At 32.4% G+C, this 21,695-nt stretch overlaps 3 protein-coding genes across 12 annotated transcripts in view; 2 read left to right on the top strand and 1 right to left on the bottom strand.

The window, feature by feature from the left end:
• Window positions 1-929: 929 nt before the first annotated feature.
• LOC111000526 lies at window positions 930-3,387 on the bottom strand. Of its 2 annotated transcripts, XM_022269986.2 has the most exons (8): window positions 3,111-3,387; window positions 2,683-2,739; window positions 2,246-2,365; window positions 2,116-2,172; window positions 1,837-1,887; window positions 1,660-1,770; window positions 1,473-1,547; window positions 930-1,072 (listed from the first exon to the last, which is right to left on the bottom strand). In XM_022269986.2, exons 2-8 carry the CDS (start codon window positions 2,716-2,718, stop codon window positions 962-964), a joined length of 561 nt encoding a protein of 186 aa, XP_022125678.2. In that variant the 5' UTR covers window positions 2,719-2,739; window positions 3,111-3,387; the 3' UTR covers window positions 930-961. The 2 variants fall into 2 exon arrangements, with proteins under 2 accessions (XP_022125678.2, XP_022125677.2); XM_022269985.2 differs by having other exon boundaries at window positions 2,683-3,387.
• A 244-nt stretch (window positions 3,388-3,631) lies between these two features.
• LOC111000524 lies at window positions 3,632-15,729 on the top strand. The gene is made up of 10 exons (XM_022269981.2): window positions 3,632-3,917; window positions 4,330-4,477; window positions 4,708-5,750; window positions 5,879-6,047; window positions 6,869-7,041; window positions 8,676-8,896; window positions 9,495-9,659; window positions 11,253-11,382; window positions 13,133-13,222; window positions 13,473-15,729. The coding sequence occupies exons 1-10, from the start codon at window positions 3,843-3,845 to the stop codon at window positions 13,887-13,889; spliced, it is 2,631 nt and encodes an 876-aa protein (XP_022125673.2). The 5' UTR covers window positions 3,632-3,842; the 3' UTR covers window positions 13,890-15,729.
• Window positions 15,730-16,488: 759 nt separating this feature from the next.
• Window positions 16,489-21,695, top strand: part of LOC111001605 (ryanodine receptor) — a 96,558-nt gene continuing 91,351 nt past the window's right edge. For all 9 annotated transcript variants that reach the window (XM_045629523.1, XM_045629522.1, XM_045629519.1 and 6 more), the window contains exon 1: window positions 16,489-16,649. The gene's annotated coding sequence lies outside the window, so the exon portion shown is untranslated. The remainder of the gene's footprint in view (window positions 16,650-21,695) is intronic.

Raw genomic sequence — 21,695 nt, 5'->3', positions numbered from 1 at the left:
TTATCAACAAATTATTTTTACGAAGAAATGTTAAGGATCAAAAAGACACATGCAATCAAAGACAAATTGAGGCAAATGGTAACATTTTTAGAGCACCCTAATAACAAGGATTTAAGAGAACTTGTGCTTCAATATTATCGGGGGAAGAGGATCTCTGCTCAAAAAGCTAAAAAGAAAGACCCGTGGAGAGTTAAACCAAATGACTTAGTTATAAATTATTTGAAAGATCCTTTCAATTATTAATTAAAAATACAGAACAGTTTTATGTCATTTTTATTGTAGTTATTGGCGATACGTTTTGCTATAGAATATAATATTATAGAATCAATACAATCATGGAATAGATGGGCCGTGATAATTGCCTCGTGAAACGACAATGATAGCGATATTTGCAATTAGCTTAGAGTTTTCTCCTAAACCATATTCTATATAATATGGAGATCATATTCTCGATAATGATAACAGTTTGTTTGAATTAGCAATTTTTTTCTATGATCCAGAGATGACCTTTTATATAAAAGAGTATTGAGGAGCCATCATATGTAAAAAATGTATTTAGTACCTACCGAAAAATAAAGATTAAGGATCTGTTTCACACTGTCGACATAAGTTCCAAATAAGCTATTTATTACTTATTTGTAGGACTGTCAGATAGCGCTATTCGTCATGAAACGCGAAGTTTCTTATTCGGAACTTTTATCTTCCGAATATATAATACTTAGGTGTTGCTATTTTGTACTTCATCCATGCGTTGTGAAACAAGACCCTAAAATAATTTAATTAGTAATAAAAAAGTGCAACGGAATGTTTCATAAAAATCAACTCTGGCTCAAGTCAATATGGGAAAATAATTATTCAATTTAAACGAAAAATTCGACACCCGAAAATTATATCTTGAATTTTTCATTAAAACAATATAATTTTTTTATTAAATTTTATGTATTTCACTTTGTTATAGTAGTTAATCAGAATCATCATTTATAACATACAGCAATCGTGGTGAGATCTTTTTTAATTCGGTAACAAGGTCGTACAAATTAGATCCTGGTTGAAATCGAAGATTCAATGAGTTCTGTAAAAAAATATTTTAAACGCCAGATATATAGCAATAAGAATAGTTTTTATGGTAATTAAAGATAAAATGAGCAAATTTTATTGAAATCTGTTCAGCAGTTATGTATGTTAACAGTTCAGTAACGCAGCCCTGCAACTGCAGGATCTAGGCCTCAGATTTCTATTGTTTTTTTTTTATAGGCAAGTAGGTTATCGTCTATTTTTAAGACTAAGGTAAGAAATTTTTCTTCGCGATGTTATCCTACGCGGTAAGTGTTCAGCTATACATATAGCTATAAGCTATAACATAGTATTCGTACCTATACTATTTATAACAGATGCGAGATTTTTGCTTTTATATTTAATTTAGGTAATATTACATAACAAGACAAGAAGATATTTTTTAATGCGATACTTACAATCTTTGTTGGAGGTTTAGATCGTAAAAATAAATCTGTATTCACAGGCTCTTCGACAACATCGTTCCAATAGTCCTAAAATAATCAAACATATTTAAAAATATGCGCGGGAATATTCATAGATAAATGTCTTATGTATATCGGATTAAGTCATACTGTAGTATGCATATTTTATACAAAGACTTACACCAGTTCGAAGTATATTTCTGTGGATGACATCATCAGAAGGGTTTATTGGAGTCGCAGCTTGGAGTAACGCTGATTGTCTAGCAACTTCTAATACTATATTAGACGGTGCCTACAAGAAGTTTACAATAATGTTGATATCACACGCAAATCATTTTTCATACTTATAATTGGTTACCTGTACTGGAGTGATTGATTGTTCGTATAAGTCGTTCTCCAATAGGAATTCCTGCATATGTATTAAAAAATATTAGAATGTGTGAGTTGAGAGACAAAAATTGCTAATAAGACTAGAACTTAAAAAAAGGAGGGCCGAGGGCTAGAAAATGGAAATGAATAAAAAGCCCGCCTAAATTGGTTGTGTCAATGTCAATTTAACACACGAAAGATAACGTTTGAGCTACCTACAGATTAATAATGACTGCTACTATTATTATTATTACACAATAAATAATACCTTTAGAGTCTTGTGCAAATTGTCTTCGTCCGTAATATTAATAAGTGGGACTTTTTTCTGAAAGTTGTACAGTCCTTTATCAGCAGTTGAAAATGAAATATTGAAATCTGAATATTTCTCAACTACTCACTTCGGTATACGGATATTGTAGAACAAATCGACGGCCGAAATCTTTAAAATAACTTGGTATTTTAAAATGATTATAACCATAAGTGCCAGGGCTTTTCATCTCATGGTTAAGTTTGTTCCTCTGTCAAATGAATAAAAAAACTTTAAATATTTTTTTAAATTATAGTTAATTTTAGACACGTTTCCACTATAATAGTGACTATATCATTTGAGACCTCAGTATATACCAAACATTATTAAATATTTAATATTGCGCCAAACAGGTTATGGGGATCGGTAGGTACTTACCTACATATTATATGTATTTAACTACAATTTACACCTAAATTAATTTCAACATCTCAGCCTTGTAACTTGGATTCAAACTTCGTTTACTAAAACTATATTACTTACTATAATCATTCGTAGAAAATATATCTTCTACTTAATTTTGCTTACCACTCTTTCTTCAAATGATCTCGAAATCGCCTCCATGCTTTCCCCGTATTCATTCAACTTAAACATTAAATACATATTAATGCTACCTACATACATACACTTGAAAATCGCGATCTTAAATATTTTTTAAATCTTACACACAGACCAAACTGTTGATGACAAAATATTAAACATATTGGTAGTATGAATTTGTAGAATGTTTTCATGTCGTACTCTTGCTAGTAAATGATAGGTTTCTGGAGCCTGCTTGTAAAGAACAAGTAGATATTTTTATGACTTATGGTCATGCTTCGTTGTAAAATATAATTATTTTGATACTTAATCTAAAATTATATGTGTTGTTATATAATTCAGAAACTTAAAAGATCTTCGTCTATTGTATTCAGTTTGCCATTACTAACTACAACTAAAATAGTACTTATACGTACCTACCGTATAACGAAAACGATTTAAATTTGTTAGGTATTTATTTGTTACAAATAACTTATTAAAGATATAGTAGTCGCGATTTTGGTATCAGCTCTGATCTAAATTGGTAACAAACAATTACCAGACATACAAAAGAATTTTAGTTAACGTTTAGAAATATTAAACAGCGCAATTACTATCATATTTCAATTTTATTTTACCACAATTACAATTTAGAAGTTCATAGGTCTCCATCCTGTGCTTTTGTTATATTCTCGTAATTCAATGCATTTTATGTAATTAATAATAAAGATTTTATTTAATAAATTAAAAAAAAACTTTATCATTTATAGTATGATACAGAACACACTGTGCAAACAAAAGCTACAGATAACTACAACATTTACGTAATGACAAGTATCATATGATAATGTCAAATATAAATTTCCACTTCGACTTTGACTGCTTTAACTTGGTTGAACATTGAATTTTGAAAATTGGCGTTTGAAGTTGCTAATTTGACGTATGATTTATTTAGTTTATAAAAATTACTTTATGCATGAAGATGATAATAGAACAATGTAATCAAATTTGTGATTTTTTGTGATTGTCTTATTAACTTATTCCAAATCTTTTATTGTTTTATATTTGGTGTCTTCGTTTAACATGTAATATGACTGTTTGACGACGTTGTATTGCTTTAAGAGATGAATATTCTTCTCTTCACTTTTGTATTGTGAAAAAAGAAAAAAATGTTTGGAAGACCGAGGTGCAGAGAATGGACTCCTTTAACCACACAGCAACTTCGATTACGAAGTTTAATTCAGGTGAGCATTAACATTAACATTATATTAAATGTTTTTAAAAGCACAGATGACCTCAGCGAAAATTTACTAACAAACACCTACACTTAGTGACGTATATAGTTTCGTCCCTAATAATTGTAAAATTTTTCCTTAGAACCAACGACTCAGTTAAAATTATATCTTTATACATTTTTAGCAAACGTTATTATGTTAATTTTACCATTTGCCAAGTTTATTTCAATAAATCAAATGATCTATTCACATAACTTTGTTTTTAATTTTTAATATTATTATATTACCAATCCTTGCATTTATTATGAGAACATTTAATAACAGGATTTATACATAGACATATTTAATGTAAATGATTCTTGACTAGTCTAATTGTATTTAGGTCAACTTAAATTACTTATCACAAACAATGTTCTTTTAGATTGTCGGCTACAACATACGCCCACCAGAGTGGTGTAATCATCAATGTAGCTATTACTTAACTCTACATCACACAACAATGTCAGCACCGTTCTATACAAGTGAGAGAATATCATCACCACATCCTAAATGGAAAGAGATTGATTCAGGTAAAGTACTATTTACTTGATAAAATGGTCAGAAAATAAAATGTTCTATTCCATAAATATCTCTTATATTTACATTATATAGTTCATTTAAACGAGAATAGTATTAAAATTTTAATCCACATATCATTTTAAAAACCAATAAGGGTAATTTTACTAATAAAAACCATTAGGATTAAAAAATGTAAAATACATCATTTAATCTTAACATTCTAAATCAAAGTTACTTTCAGAAATCACTCAACGTATATCATCAACAAATGTTGTCATACGAATCTGGTGTCATATGCTCTCACCTTGCAAAGACGGTGAAGAAACAATTGATCAAATCCAAGATACAATAATTCAAACATGGGGCGTCTATTTCAGCGGTCTTAGATACATTGGCGCGAATTTAGCACTAAATTTTAATTCAGATTGCTTTAAAAGCAACACACTTGTTTTCCAAATGCTCGGAGGTTACTTCTGTTCCTATAAAAGTCTAAAATTAGATATAATCCCACCAGAAAATGAAACTGAACAGGGTTCATTTTCATCAGACTCAACAGACCGTTCTAAAATTGAGTCTAAGTTGATAAAAGACATACGGTCCATATCCCCTGGAAAATTAAAAAAGTTAGACAAAGAATACTCTAAAAGTCACAGTCCAGTTGATAGAGGCTTAAAGCAGAGTTTTCCAACTCTGCGGCCCTCATCTAGTTTAAATATAGGTAGGAAAAGGGATGACAGCGTCGAGCGAATGCATAATCCCAATCACATATACGAACATTCGCCGGATTTAGTTAAAGAATTTAGGACCAGTGATATCAACTGTGATATAAACGGCGAAGACGTATCGAGAATAGATTTGAGTGAAACGGCCGAAAGTTACGATTTGAGAAACGAAATGGACGGTGTTCCTAAATACCGATATATGGCACTGAATTTTCTAAAATCGGAAATTAGACAGAGCTACAACGCAACTAAATTGCAAAACCTCCATTTACTTCAGTATGCTATAAAGAAAAAGCAAGAAGCCGTTCAAGAGATTAAGGAAAGTATATATAAAAAGTCAGCGTTGTCTGACTCAATAGCACAGCCAGAATTTGAAGGAAAGCTAAAGAACAAAAGTAAATCACAGCGAAATTTGTTTTCCCCGCTTGAAGATGACTTAAATAAGATGAAATCTTCTTCGCAGAGTGATTTGACAAAAAACGGAAAGATTAAGGAAGATAAAACACCTATATCTAATGGACCAAGACTGACTTTAAAATTAAACGATTTGCTTTCATATAAGGTAAGTTGTTTTTTGTACTCAATTCTTTAACATACTGAAAATGTTTTATTGCATCTATAATTGTTTTTTTATTTAAAAAATTATGTATGGAAAAGGAACTTATTGGTTAACAAGAAACTTTTTTTTAGTCTAAACCGTCTCCCTTCCAAAGGGCAGAGCATATTAGATTAACAAAGCAATTAGAAATACTTCATTTTAAGCGACTTATCCTCTCAGATGAAAGAGATAGCAAATATGCAAATATTAGAAGACTGAAAGAGAGGCAGGCTAAGTTGTTTGAAGAGAATCAGGATGTTGGTAAGTAAATAAGCTCAGATTAAAAGTTTTTCTATACTAATATAATAAAGAGTTCGAAATAGTATATTTCATTAGGAGTGCAGAAAACCTGTCATCGCAAAGTGTTCCGACAAATATCTCTCTCCGAACTCTGCAATAACGGTTCCGCACGTGTACTGAACAACTAAGTATTTTTAATATAGTTGCGAAAAAATTAAGCAGTTTAATAAAATAATTAAAACACAATAAACTCACCTAACTAATCATTAATTTCTTATAAAATAATATGTGAGATTTTTTTGTTTTCTTCACGCATTCTGGGTAGGCAACGGGAACTATGCTCATAAAGCCAAGTCTTCACTAGAATTTTTTAATTGATATGAATTGAAAAGAAACATTGAATCCAATCATTAAATCTGATATTGCAACTAAGAAGCTACTAAAGCTTCTTTGTAAAGAATAAGCACGAGTGTGTAATAGCCCACATCCCGAACGCTATAAGTTCCTGCAATACGCCACTTATTGAGCAACTGTATTAAAAAGTGCTGGACCGATTGCATGAACTGTATCGCCACTTGAAGTCTACGTTTAATCTGATTAACATAGATAATTTTATTCATTCAAAATATTAGGTCCTTACATATGATATGATCATTTACGTTCTGGAAATTTCGACCTACAGAACAAGGGCTTGTGCCCAGTTGACGGCCGAAAAAAAAGTGTGAAAGCGGATACATCGCAAACTACGTCTGAGTTAGCTGCAGGCTGCGGTGTTTTTGATAGAATATTGCCCTTTTTGATAGAATTGGCGGCAATGACATATCTATTTATTTTTCACTCAGGCTCTGAGCTGATGACGAACTACTACGCGTTATCCCGTCGCAACGAGTCGTTAAAGGAGTTGCGCGAAGCGTGTTGTGCGATGCGTGAACTCGCAGCGCGAAATCACGCAGCCCTTAATAACTGTAGAAGCGAGTTATTGCTGCATCTGCAGAAGATATTTTATATAGAACAGGTAATGCGTTATTTTAAAGGAATTTAGTATAATGTGATTTGTTGTATTGATATAACTATAAACAAAGTTCTGTATGTACGTTGTATGAGCAGAGTTGGCTAGTTATCTTAACGTGCGACTCCGATCTCCGGCTTGACGAATGGACTTTCTATGATCAAAGTCTAAGTGAAATTATTTATACCAATTAGACCACCTAAAATGGCATTTTTGTACGTTAAATAAAATATAAAGATGATTCTAGTTGCCCCTTCCTAAAGGTATTTGCGTTTAGAGAAGAATAGACAAGAAACTCCACACTTACTCTTTTAAAATAGAATTTACAATATTTGTACACATTAGTTAATTATATGTGAATACAATGTACTCCTAGAACTAAACTGCTAAACAGGTATATTATTGTATGGTTAGTAGACATGTTCCTCACATATTTAGAAATATCGAAACCGTAAAATATTATACATTAAATAGTAATAAAAAAAACTATAAAACAGTGTGTTTAAAATTACAGTAGTAATATAAAACAAATAAGTTTGCCTCCTGTAACATAAAACATCACGAGTAAACCGGATTGCCTTAGACCCAAAATTTGACGGCATGTGTCAGGCATAGGAGACCGATAACCTACTTGACAACACTACCCATTACATTGACAAATTATAATGAAACAGTAACATAAATCTCAGGCCCAGATATAATAAGGTTGTAGCGCCACTGATGTATTTTATTTATTTAAAAAGATACGGACTCATACGCTATCATCCAATAGATAGTGTTTAATTGTATGGTTTATGAACTTTGACTAAAATATGATTGAAGTCTCAAAACATCTTGCCTTTTTCTCTAGTTTTTTTTCTGTTTCGGTAACTTGTTTGTCGTGGTTAGCATCGCAAGTAGAAGTTGTATACCGTTCATATATTGTTTTATAGTCCTAAGACGTTTTTTGTGTCTCGTATTGTAATAGACATTGAATGGCCCCAATACGAGATGAGGTTTTGCATATGGTAGGCCCCATATCTTTAACTGCACTTTTTTTACCAATTCTAATACTAATTATTGTAACTAAAATAACATTTTATATATTAATTTCATAATATGAATCACAATTAGGCACAAATTACCCATAGAAACGATTATATTAAACAATGAACATCGAAAGTATTATCGTTATAAAACCCTTAACTTTTAACTAAACATTTTTATAGAAAATAGGTGTCTGCAATTTTGCTAAATGATCTGTATCTTGTCAAAAGCTAATCCTGATTCGATAAGAGAGGAAATAAAAAAAAATCAGTATACAGCCTCTATAGGTCTTGGCCTCAGATTTCTGAATCTGTTTCATGATCATTTTTAAATGTAATAGGCAAGTAGGTGATCAGCCTTCAGTGCCTGACACACGCTGTAGACTATTTGCGTCTAAGACATGACGGTTTCCTTCACCGTTCGAGCAAATGTCAAATGCGCACATAGAAAGAAACTCCATTGGTGCACATCCGGGGATCGAACCTACGACCTCAGGTATAAGACTCGCACGCTGAAGCCACTAGGCCAACACTGCTCAAGAGAGAAGCTGATAAGAGAGGAAAGAGTAGTTAAAGAGTGCAATTAGCCTTAATATTTTATATTCTCAATTTCAGAAAGATGCAACCACATGGACAATAATTGATGTGCCTCTACCCATATGCGGTGATGAAACGCGAGCATCGAACCCGGTACCGGACAGTGTGGCTACGGGCTTTGTAGCGCAGGCCACAGTACTGGCTGCCGCGATTTTAAACCAACCACTGCGCTATAAAATTACTTTGTTGGGTTCTGCTAGCAAAATACTCGATATTACACCAGACTTGCCTGATCCAAAGTATGTATGCAAACATGACCATTAATTTTCATACCTATTCACAAAAACAAAAGTGTAGTAGAAGGAAATCAGTCTAATTGTGAAACAGTTAAACTCATCTGTCCCTTTTCATCACAGCGCAAATACAATTTGGCAGATAGAGACGAAACATGATTTAAGGATTTAATTATACAGTCTTATCTCTATAAGACTAGGGAAATTGAATGGATACCATTTATTTATTCCAAGAACTGCAGAATTGTTTAAATGCCTTCTATTTGTAATACTGATTACTGATAATAATAATAATAAAATCTTTATTCATGACCAATTGGTTGTGATCAAATTCATCTATCGTTAGTCCCCACAATAGGGAGTCCCTGTATTGTGGGTAGATAACAATACTTACTATCACAACAAAAAAATATTAAACAGTTTCTGTTCTATACAGAGATTCGAATTAAACTGAACTGAACCCAAACAATCGACTGCAATGAAAAAAGATACTTCCTGTACTTAAAAATACGAAGAAATATTTAGGATAACAAAATATTAAAACACCAAAATAACTAAATCGAATCCTATTTGGAATATTTTTAAAAGGTCAATAATTTTTCAGCTTACCGCTCTTTGCGAGAGGCGGCGATATGACCCTATTTCGTTATGCCATGTTCCTGTTAAACAAATGCATAGCACAATTACTATGGGGGAGGGGCTTAGCCGTACACGACATGAGACCGACTTTGGCTAATTTACAACGCCTGCTAATTACGCCCTGTAATCTGTAAGTATCATTATTCTGGTTCATAATTACTGTCTAATCGCCATATTACGGAAGTAATTTTTTTAATGGTAACATCTGTAGGATGTCAATTGTCAATATCATTGTCTTCTGTCAATACGGTTTCGCTTCTATTGATCACAATTCTTGGATAATGTGTGTTAAAATTCCATCAAAAATTTAAAATTCTAATAACGAAGTATTTGTCGGAAAGAAACTCTGAAGGAATGAATGTGTCAAATGTCAGTGCTATTTGTGTATCAGTGTTGCTATCATATTTAATTTATCACAACCAGGTTTTTTAAATTATAGGAATGTAGAAACTCTTGACGCGTTTTCTTATATTGTGCTGCTCAAATTGTCGCATGGTTTCTGAAAACGGGGCAATTTTGCGTTCCACAGTTTATATCGGGAACACCGGGCCTCTTAATTGAAAAACGTCTCTGGTCACGTTAGGTATAACCCAGTATGATGCTGAAGTCTGCATCGCAATTGCTTAGAACTTGCAGTACAAGCGCTGGTGTTTCTAAACATTCTATGACTATTTCTCTATTAAGTGTGAGATGTATGGAATTTATTTAAAAAAATCAGATTCCGCAAAATGATGTGCAAAATAATACCTAAGTGATGTAAAATGTAAATAGGCATAGCAAAGGTATTCTGTAACTTCCAATATCGATTGCTGTCATGCAATGTTGAGTTCTGCGCGATCCGAATTGCGACATGGGGCTTTAGACATAATCACTTTACGACAGTGACCGTATAGCAATGAGATTAGCTGGTCACGTGACCGTTTTTCGTTTGGCGTTCGAAAAGTGATTTTGCCTTAAGCCCATGCTACGGGTACTACGACTACATCGAAAAAGCAAACAGAAATGACGAGGTCGGTACATTAAGTACTGGTACATTATAAAAACCATCTCCTTTAGAAAATCAAGTGAAATTTTCATAATTTTAGTAAAAAAAACTTTTTTAAATAAATAAATGTAAATAACTTGTATAACAGTTATTGTACTATTACATATTACAGTCAACACTACGCTTTATTTTCATACTGTCAAATAGCATATGTCTTGTCTGTGGAACTGTTACAAACGAATGTACTCTGTGGTTAAATGTCAGTCTGTTGCTTGGTGGCATGGGCGTTATGCTCCTTCTTTCTATGAAATTTATAAATTTTTTTCTGTCTATAAAATTGTTTGGATTATTTATATGTGTTAACTGAGAATTAATACACATGTTCATATAATTTGTCCGAAATCTTTAAAAGATAAGTTATCACTTATTTTTTTTCGAATTTCTTGTGTATTTTCCAATAATCACTCCATATGCGTGCGATGAGATGTCCTGTTTGACCAATCACAAACAAGCGACACGTGCAACCGTTTCGATATTCGTTTTATATTTCCTAATAAATTTGGTAAAATGAACCGAAATCTAATTTTAATTTAATTAAATGAAAAAAATACGCTTCTAATATTTTCAAGTCTATAAATTCTGTTTTGTTTGTATAACATTTGCTGCTTCTAGTGTTTAGGTTACTTTCCTCCATGTGGTGAATCCACCTGAGAATTTAGACGTTTCAATTTTAAACAGGTCGGACACGTCAAAATTATTCGGTACGTATCAATGGTTGGCTGACGGCGATTGTCCTAGAACGCAGTCGTTAAGAAGTCTAGTCGCCTCTGATAGAGGAAAATATAGCAGGCAGTTTAATAGATTTAAGGTAAGTTAAAAGTAATACTCGCAAATCTCGAAGGACCATTTTTGGGCTTTTGGGACGATTGTCGATTGCCAAAGTATTTTTATCAAAAATCACGGTCCTACGTCATTTACCCCTAGATTAATATAGATTTTACTGCCTAGAAAGAGAAGTTTTTACTATCTCTTGTCACTTTGTTCATAACGAAGCATTTTTGTACGAAAAATGGAAAATCTATTTGAGATTTACAAATGTCGGCTTTGATAAAGGTTACATAAGTGTTTAATTTAGATTTATTTGAATTAATGACATCCTATAACGCATACTTATATAATAAAAAAGTCTGGGTAAGATTCAGAGTCGAGATTTGAAAAATGACTTTTGTGTGATTGACTCTCCGAAATGCGAATTCAACATAGATGAAGGACTGACTTCCGAACATAAACACGGCTCTGAATCTTATCCAAGGTTGTTTATTAATATATTCTCTTTAAGCTTTGCATTTCGTGCTTTTCTGCTGGTTTTTCTTTTATATGTTTCATTTTCTTTGACTGTCTTCTTTGTGTCAATAGAATATGATGTTATATAATTCATATAATTCATATAATTTTACTCTTCGGCAGTTTCACTTTTGTTTATCCTATACCTAAACTATACCCGAATATTAAATACCGAAATGTGCTGTTTATTTTAAATTTGATCAATAGGTGCTATTTTTATTTGTATATTACTAGAATTGTCGCAAATTATGTGTCTTTCGAGTTATCCTAGCAAGAAAGAAAAATATTTGCCCTCCATATTTTTCTGTATAGGTTTTTTCCAATTCGCCCAACGTTTTGTTTATGTAAAAACTTTAAACGTATGCTCCTCAACAAGTTATCATTTTACTTTTTACATAGGTGGCCTTTATAAAGTTTCATTTAGAAGTTTTTTGTTTGTTTTTTTTTAATTTCTTTTATTACTAATGGTTATTTTAATAATTCCAATACAAACTGAATTTTTATGTCAATGCAATTAACATACACGTTTTACAAAATAATTTACGGGTGGTAAGTATTTAAATTGCATATAGCTTTGGTGTTCATGGCGAGCATTAGCCTTAAGCATGGCTTTAAAAGTTAGATCGTAGACTAACATTGTAACTAGATAGTATTGTCTTTTATTAACATAGCTTTTACACATTTAAAGGAAACACTTTTTTACCGGATTGAACCTATGTATTATTGTAAACTTATAATTATTTAACTTAATTTTAAATTTATCCGACTTTTCGCGTGCTTTACAATGTGCGTGGTCACGGTGACTGAAGACAAAAGGTGTTGAATGTCAAAAAAGTATCACAGCTGTAGAAAAACTTGTATTATCTGTATTTATTTCCCCGGAGTTGGTATCGACTAAAAGATGAAGGGTTTCTGCAGAAATTGCTGACGGTGTCCTCCTTTTTCGCGGATTGTTGGTCGGATAAATTTAATTAATCATTATAAGTTTACAATAAGACATAGCTTCAAACCGTTAAAAAAGTTTTTTAATTGTAACTGGAAACAGTTAGGCTCTTAATAATTTTATCATGTCTTCGAATTTACGAGTATGAAGCCCTCATTTCTCACTATCTATGACAATGACATTATTGTGACTATTAATACACATTAAGTAGATATTTGAAATTCATGCATGTTTTTCCGTAGCGAATTAGTAAGAAAGTAAAATAGATTAATGTAGTCAATGCAAAGTCAGAGACCCATATTGCAATGTACCAAATGATTGTGTATTTCAGGAATGCGTAGACGGACACACATCGCAAAAGAAATCGCTGCAAAGACATAAACACTCTAGAAGCGATGGGAGTTGCTATCAAGAGGATGCCGTAAGTAATATGTGTTGTTTTCTAAACCACTTCATCTTCACCAAGCGAGTGAATAATTCAAAAAAATCCCAAAAAGATCGAAATTGCTATTTTATACTTTACTTAAAGTGTTCCGTGATGAAACAAGAAACTTCTTAATTTTGTGAAAAACACTTTTAACGGATTGAAGTTATGTATTATTGTAAACTTATAATTTAAAAAAGTGTTTTTCTTTAAATGTGTAAAAGTTATGTTCTTAATTTGGTTTCAGAATCTCACAACGCTAAATACGTCATCTACATCGATAATGGGGAGTGAATCAAATCTATATAATATAAAATTGGCAGAATCCAGCAACTTCAAGACCCAATCGAACCCCGAAATATCGTCAATGAAAAGCGAAGAAGTGCTTTTCACTATCGGTGCTGATCAGAAGCTCCTCAAAATATCATCAAACAATGATGACGTCTCCGAAATCTGCTCAGCCATCAATGACTATTGCGCGAAGACAGACATACACAACTTCGATGTGGCGAAGCATATGAAATGCGAGACAGATGTGTGTCCGGAAATTGAGGATTTATGTGTGAGTTGCGATAGGAATAGTGATGTGTGTAATTTGGAGTGTTCGAACAATGTGTCTGACGTCATTGTTATACCCAGTGCCGAGGCGATTATTGAAGATTGACAATAGCGCCATCTAGAATTTATTAAAGGGCTGTTATTTTAAATTAGGTACGGTAGCGAATAATTTTTACTCTGTTAAGTTTAGATAACAAGAGCGAGACCAGACAAGAAACATTTGCTATGTCAACTCACGCTTTGCACTTTGTGCTTGTGTGACAAGAACTACTTTTAAATTTCGAATTTCGGGCTCAGGAGCCGTTCAAGTATTACGTCAGCACTATATTGTCTGTGGTTTTCTTATTAGGTGATTACCTCAATAGTAATTATTTACGTTTTTACACATATTACTCACACATTGTCTATGTTGGAAAAAGAAATGCATTTTCGAGGATTCCTACAAAAAATTTATACGTGTATGTATTATTGTTTATGAGAGTTTTGCTTACTTTTGCTGAAAAGAGGAAGGGGGGGGGATAAATTGGAGTAAATCCACTTACGTAATACTTGAATGGACCCTTATGGGCTTGCAAAAGGTTATACACGCATGACCCGTATAGATCGCTACTGTCATAGCATTTGTAATATTTCTGTATAGTATACCTAATTTACTACACACATATATACACATATACATATATTATCCATCGTAAATGATGAAAAATTCGTCATTTATGATGGATATCATATCAAAAATTTTAGTTATACATAATCGAATTCTAAAAACTGAATTATTTAAATTATTGCATTTGTGTAACTGCATAGTTAAACTTGATTAGTCTATCTAATAATAATGGTATGAATAAAAGAGTATTTGGGTATCGGACCATGAAATGTCGGAACGACTATCAAACCTTATAAAACGCGGACTGCCTGTTACCATGGTTACCAAATACATCGTTAACCATGGTTGTGAACGTCATGGTCCAAAATGATTACTATTGCGATGATATGAAACATACGGCAGTAACAAGCGAGTCGTGATTGCAGTGATCAATACGAAAAATATATATATATAATAATTTTTAAATACATTTAGGGAAGGATAATTGTGACCTCCTTACATTTTTTACAATACTCTTCCAATGATTGTATATAAATCAGAAATTTCTGTAAGTAAATTTTTGGTAATCTATCTTGAGTAGATTTCAAAATGTGTTTCTATGTGATATAATTTAATTTCGATTGTATATAATAATTTATTGTAGCTAATTTAACGATATTATAAAAATGTGTAAATTTATAATAAATGGCAATGGCGTTGGGTTATTTTCAGTTATTGATTATCTAAAGGTAAATTCGTGTCAATAAATTTAAGTTAATATGGTTTCCCCAAGGTTCTTGGAAGTTTTTTTGAATTATAATCTAGAAATAATTATCTGGAAAGGAAAAAGAAACCGTAATTCTTCTTGTCTAATCATTATGTCATTTTTGACAGTTGACATTTTGGAAAATGGCCGCAACGCTATTCTATAACTTGTGAACTTTCCAATTTATTCACATATTTCATAATATAATGTTATTTAATTTACTTATGTCATAATTTTATTATAATTTGGAATGTTTATCTAATATAACCCGTGTTTTATAAAAAAGCTGGGCGCAAATACCAAATTTTAAGTAGATACCTAATTCAATTTCAGTTGTAATTTTGACGTATTACTTAACAGCCAAAAGTTGTGGATTGAAAGGAGTGATTGTTACTATGGTTAACATGTCATGTTTAAGAACAAAAAGGTTGCCATGGTAACGTCAACCTTTAATCCACGTATTGCCGCAAAATATACAGAAGCAACTGTATGAGCCTGGGGAGAATATTTAAACCTACCTTTTGATCCCCAGTGCCTAAATTCCAGCAAGAAATAGTCTGTATATATCAGTTACAAAATAAAATCATAAATCAAGTTGTAAGTATTTTTATTACCGCCTGTATGTTTTTGACCTGATGCCTTTTTATTTTGATGCTCGAAAAATCAAATGATTGTTCGCGTCGCTTGGTAATGATTTTTTTAAATAGGAGGCAAACGGGCAGAAGGCTGACCCGTTCTTAAGTGATACCGCCGCCCATGGACACAAATCCATATCACATTGCCAGAAGGCTCACAAGAGCGTTACCGGCCTTTCAGGAATTGGTACGCTCTTGAAGGATATGACGTGATAAATCGAGAACGTAGTAATTTGGAACCGCCATTTTCATTTTCTAAACATTTTCAGTGTTGCCTAAGTACAGAGAATTTATTATATCAATGATATCTTCTGTAGAAAAATTATCTACTTTCTCCAGATGTAAAAATATGTACTCAGTCTTCTTGTAAAGATTTTGTTTTCTTTGAAATTAGTGTTATTATTAGCAAAATATAATGAACCGAGACGCCATAAATATTGTTATAATGCGAATTAAATAAATAGAAAATCAATTTATTTATATAGGTATTTGTTCCAATAAGGTGCGGAAAAAACATCTAAAATAGTGTCTCAAACTTGAGAAATTGTGTAAAACAATTGAATTTTACAAAAGAAAGTTCATCAGCAAATATTTTATAAAAAAAATTAATCGCCTTTAGACATTCATTTAATTACTAAACTAATTTCCTGATATTTATTTTTACAATAATAACGGCTGTGTTCTGGCCCAGCGGACGAAAATAGCTGCGAGTCGTGCTACAGATTTAAATACATTCGGGTGTTCGCCGTGCCCGGTCTAAAATTCTTACGAAGTAGGAATTATCTCGAAACTCGATTGGAAGGGCCACAAGTGTGTTGTGTTGTGAAATATGTGTGAATTGTGCACGCAAAGATAATTTGGATGTCTTTTTCCGATTTGGTAAGTATTAAATGCGTGCTCGTTTAACGAACACGGACGTGTTAAAATCTATGAGGGCATGTCCTACATTATGCTCAGCGTTCAGAATTCTTAGCATCATAACTATAATTTTACTTACCGTACCTACAAGGTGAGGTGATTTTAAATACAATTTGTATTAAAATATGATAAAACGTCTTTACCACATTAAAATCGCTGTATTAATCTCCTGAACGTAATTTGCCAGACAATGTAGTTCGTTTACTTTCAAATTTGTAGGTTATACTTCCGTTAATAGCTTTTCTACTCAAACTTTTAATAGACTAAGGGCCTGTTTCACAATGTCCGGATAAGTTCCAAATAAGCTATTTATTACTAATTGGTAGAATAAACTAGTGTTTGTTGCGTTTCACGACTGTCAGATAGCGCTATTCGTAATGAAACACGAAGTGTCTTATTCGGAACTTTTATCTTCCAAATAATTTATGTGTTGCATAGCTATTTGTTACTTTATCCATCCATTGTGAAACAGGCCCTTAATGTACAGCAAAAATAATAGACATGATAAACATTCGTATATTTAATATTTTAGACATAAACTTAACAAGTCTATTATAATAGTAATTCAACGCGGTGAGAAGTATCAAGAGTACGGTATGTTAATGAGATTTTTGTTTTAACCGCGAATTAGCTTTCGATAAAAATAAATTGTCGACCGTTTTATCACATCACATCTGACGTTAGTACCTAGTAGTTAGTTTAATTGAAGCATTAACTTTGGCGATAGGTCCTACAAATTTTACAATTCTATAGTATTTCTTATAAGCAAAACTATAGAATTGTTAAATATTTAAACACAATACAATTTAAAGTCATCAACTTTAATCATTTATTTATTTATATTATCATGTTTGTATATCATGTATAATATCATGTTTGCGTTACTTATATTGTCTTATATTCATAAGCAATTTCATTTTTTAACTTTGACAATCTTGTTATATTGGCAGAGTATTTAATATATAGTAGTAACAATCAGATGCAATCGTAATAAAAAATATCGCTCAGGAGCCTCCGGTAAGGGTGGCCAATAATGTCTCAAGGTCAAAAAGAAACACGCAAAGTTGCTAAAACTACACACAAACTTTTACGCTAACACAAACATTTCTGTTCTACTGTTATCATGTAGTAGTAAGTTTCTTCTAAACATAAAAATATGTCTTATTTCATAATGTGATATTTTATAGTCTAAAGTGAATAGATTTGATTTTGGAACAAAGCTCTATAGATGTGAGTCAATCTATATATTTCCTGTAAGCATTCGATTCTATGCATTTAGAAGCTTCAGTTATCACGTCAGTATGCCTGCGGCTTTTGCCCGCCACGGACGTAATACCCGAATCGATAAATAGTTCTAGAAATTTTAGAATCTTGAATAATTAATAAGAGTGTTGTGCTAGTGAGATGATTTGTGTGAAGTGAGTGATATTATTAACCAATTTGACGGAAGTCGATTAAAGAAATTTGCACAAAGAAATAATGAAGGTACCTATTAATTTTCCAATGAAAGGGTTGTATGATTGTAAATAGAGTTTTTTATGTATACATGTTACGCACCCTAAGACCGCTACTGCAATTTGATGGAATTTAGTATAGAAAACTATGAGAGGCGCAACATTGTCCTAATTTTATCTAGGGCATTGAGGACTATAACAAGAACGTATAATAATTACTTTGAACTATCGTGAATCTTAGCTTAAACCTATATTTGCGGCGGTAATACTTGACCTCATTATAAATATTTCATTTTTAATACATGGATTAAATTAAAGTAATAAATTAAAAATGTTTTGTTAGACGGCATTGAAAAATGAAGGAAATCAAGCAAGACTTTTCAAGACTATTATGAAAGGCAAAATAATGGTAATTGGAAATATATATATATATATAATCTTTTATGTGTGTGTTCAAGTGGATTCGATGATGTGAAACAATAAGATGTTTTTTTTTATTTACCACGTACAGTACAGCGTCTGTCGGGTACATTAGTGTCATATCCTCAAGTTCTCATTTGTAAGTTTGTTCGTCGCTACAATAAATTTGCTAAAAAAAGACACAAGTTTGCGCGTTTTCCGCTAAAAAAAACACCCTTTGTCGCTACTCCTCTTTTCGAAAACACTCTCCTTAAAGCCACAGCCAGCATTGGAATACTTGGCGTTGACATATCGAACGACATTCAGTTTCGCGGTCACTTGGAGGGAAAGGCAAAATTAACCTCCAAAAGGGCGAGACGGTACTTCACTCCGGGCCACCGCTTGCAACTATATAAAGCGCAAATTCGGCCCCACATGGAGTACTGTTCCCACCTTTGGGCGGGTGCTCCCCAGTACCAGCTTCTTCCACTTGACCGTATTCAACGAAGAGCGGTTCGAATCGTTGACGACCAAAATCTCTCCAAGCGGCTTGATCCTTTGGCGTTGCGTAGAGATGTGGGGTCTCTCTGCATCTTCTACCGCATTTACCATGGAGAGTGTTCAGAGGAGTTGTTCGGATTAATACCTGCAGCTGAGTTTCATCATCGGACGTCGAGGCAGAATACGAAATTCCACCCGTATCACCTCGACTTCCGCCGTTCCACAACTGCGCGTTTTTCCAGGCAGTTTTTGCCGCGCACCACCACTCTGTGGAACCAGCTGCCAACTGAAGTATTTCCGAACCAATTCGACTTAGGGTCCTTCAAGAAAAGAGCGTACCAATTCTTAAAAGGCCGGCAACGCACTCGCGAGCCCTCTGGCATTGAGGGTGTCTATGGGCGGCGGTATCACTTAACATCAGGTGAGCCTCCTGCCCGTTTGCCCCCTGTTCTATAAAAAAAAAAAAAAAAAAATGTAGCGTGTTTTCCTTTATGAGTATGCAAAGAGCCGGTAATTTATTAAAATTTTGACATGACCCGGTCACAAGAACCGCCCTTAGTTCAGCTTTATTTGAAAATTATAAATATTTTAATATTACTTTTTAAATCTCTGTAATCAGCGGAGATATCCTTGTTTACACGTTTATATAAATAATTGAGAGGCTTGTGTATAGTAATTGTATTAAGGACTTATATTTAATCGACCTAAAATATAGCCAGTAATCATTTTAGACTAAATGCACTTTTATATGGAGTACTTAGTCCCTGTCGAAGACATGTTATCACTACATAGTATAAAACAAAGTCGCTTTCTCAGTCCCTATGTCTCTTTGTATGCTTAAATCTTTGAAACTACGCAACGGATTTTGATGCGGTTTTTTAATAGATAGAGTGATTCAAGAGGAAGGTTTATATGTATAATAACATCCATTAAATAGTAGAGAAGTACTGTTATTTTTGAGGTTTCTAATGTGATGTCGTAAATAATTACATTTTTTCCGCTTACATTGCAAACGCAGGCTGAATCCTAATAATAACCCACATTTTTATATAAAACATTCACAGATTTTCTGTAGTGTATTTAGTATCAGCATTGCACCCGTGCGAAGCCGGGGCGGGTCGCTAGTTAAAAATAAAAAAAGCGTGCGTACAAAGTACACATGTCGGAAGTGAAACTTGTTTGTATATTTATTATTTCTAAGGTAAAAGCCCCAATAGATGATCATGTCTAGTATACGATCAATACTTGTATTTGTACTTATATCTATGCTCACACTGTATATGTTCTAATGATAATATATACATAAATAAAAATCTTAGTTTACTGCATAAGACGTTATGCGATATAAATCTAAAGTTCTAATATGTAGTAAACGAATATTTCAACCAATACTGTGTATGTTTTCTCGATCTCCGTTTCTCACTCTCTCTCAATCTGTCTCGGTCCCTTTTCTTCGACAAAAACGCTGCAAATCTTCGTGACATTCCGCATAAATTTTACCCACATGCGCTTAAAAACGTTTCACTTCAATAAAACAACTCCAGATTAAGATATAAAATATCATAAACATAAAGAATAATATAAAAACAAAGTCTGATGAATAATAATCGCACAACTCTTAAATACAACATTTATTAATACTTAATATATTTACTATTTTCTACTGGACTCTAAAGAAATTGTAACATTAAGATTGTAGGCGTTGGTAAGGTAATCAACTTAATAAATAAATACAAAAATAAATAAACTTAGAAATATGTAAGCTGTCTGCATCATTAAATCTCTTACTAAATTTTTCTTGTTTTTTTTTATGTAATAAGTTTAAGATTTCAATGAAGACTAAAATAAAAACAATTACACTTAAACAACAATTTTTTTTTGCAAATAATAGTCTTTCTTTTTACTGTGTATTTTTAGTTCCCTGTTTTTCTTCGAATTCGTGAAATAACATTTGATAATTTGTTTGCGCAGTCACGAACTTGTTATTGCAAAGTCTCCGTCCTGGTTATTCCCCAGATTATGTTATCAAATACGTGACTGGATGTAAAGTTTTATTTAAGTTCTGTAATCTGTGGCTATAATAAAAGTATGTATTACTAGCTACATGATTCACAAACTTATTTGCAAATCTACAACTACTTTCGTGATAAAACCTTTATCCGTAGTATATTTTTCTGATTTATAATGAATTCTACTAAACACTATCATTAACCTTTTAGTTAAATTATTAAATATTAGCCTGTGATATTAGTTCAAATGGAATTCACCAAAGAAGTAACGTTTGGTTGGGATGTATGCTACTTTTATGAACGATACAATGAATAAACCTTATTAGCCATAACGTAAACAAAAGAGAATCAATCTAAGAATAAATAAAACAGTACATGCAGGCTCTAAAGGGTTACAAATTAATCTACGCTGTAAATCATTCCTTTTTGAAGTGAATATTGTAAGAATGATAATGAAATGAAATATAAATTTAGGTTATACATAAAAGTATTGACATTTCTTATTATATGCGTAATGCATTCCACTCTCAGTAGCAATGCGCAGGTAATTTTCTGTGCAATACCTTACTGACCTTCGTAGAGCAAAATTAACGTAATAAACACAAGATTATCTTAATAATACGTCTATAACTACATGATGATTA

Source organism: Pieris rapae, chromosome 9 (assembly GCF_905147795.1).
Source record: "Pieris rapae chromosome 9, ilPieRapa1.1, whole genome shotgun sequence".
Taxonomy (NCBI): domain Eukaryota; kingdom Metazoa; phylum Arthropoda; class Insecta; order Lepidoptera; family Pieridae; genus Pieris; species Pieris rapae.
Note: the sequence above shows the minus strand (reverse complement) of the source record. Positions and strands in the feature narration are given on the sequence as shown.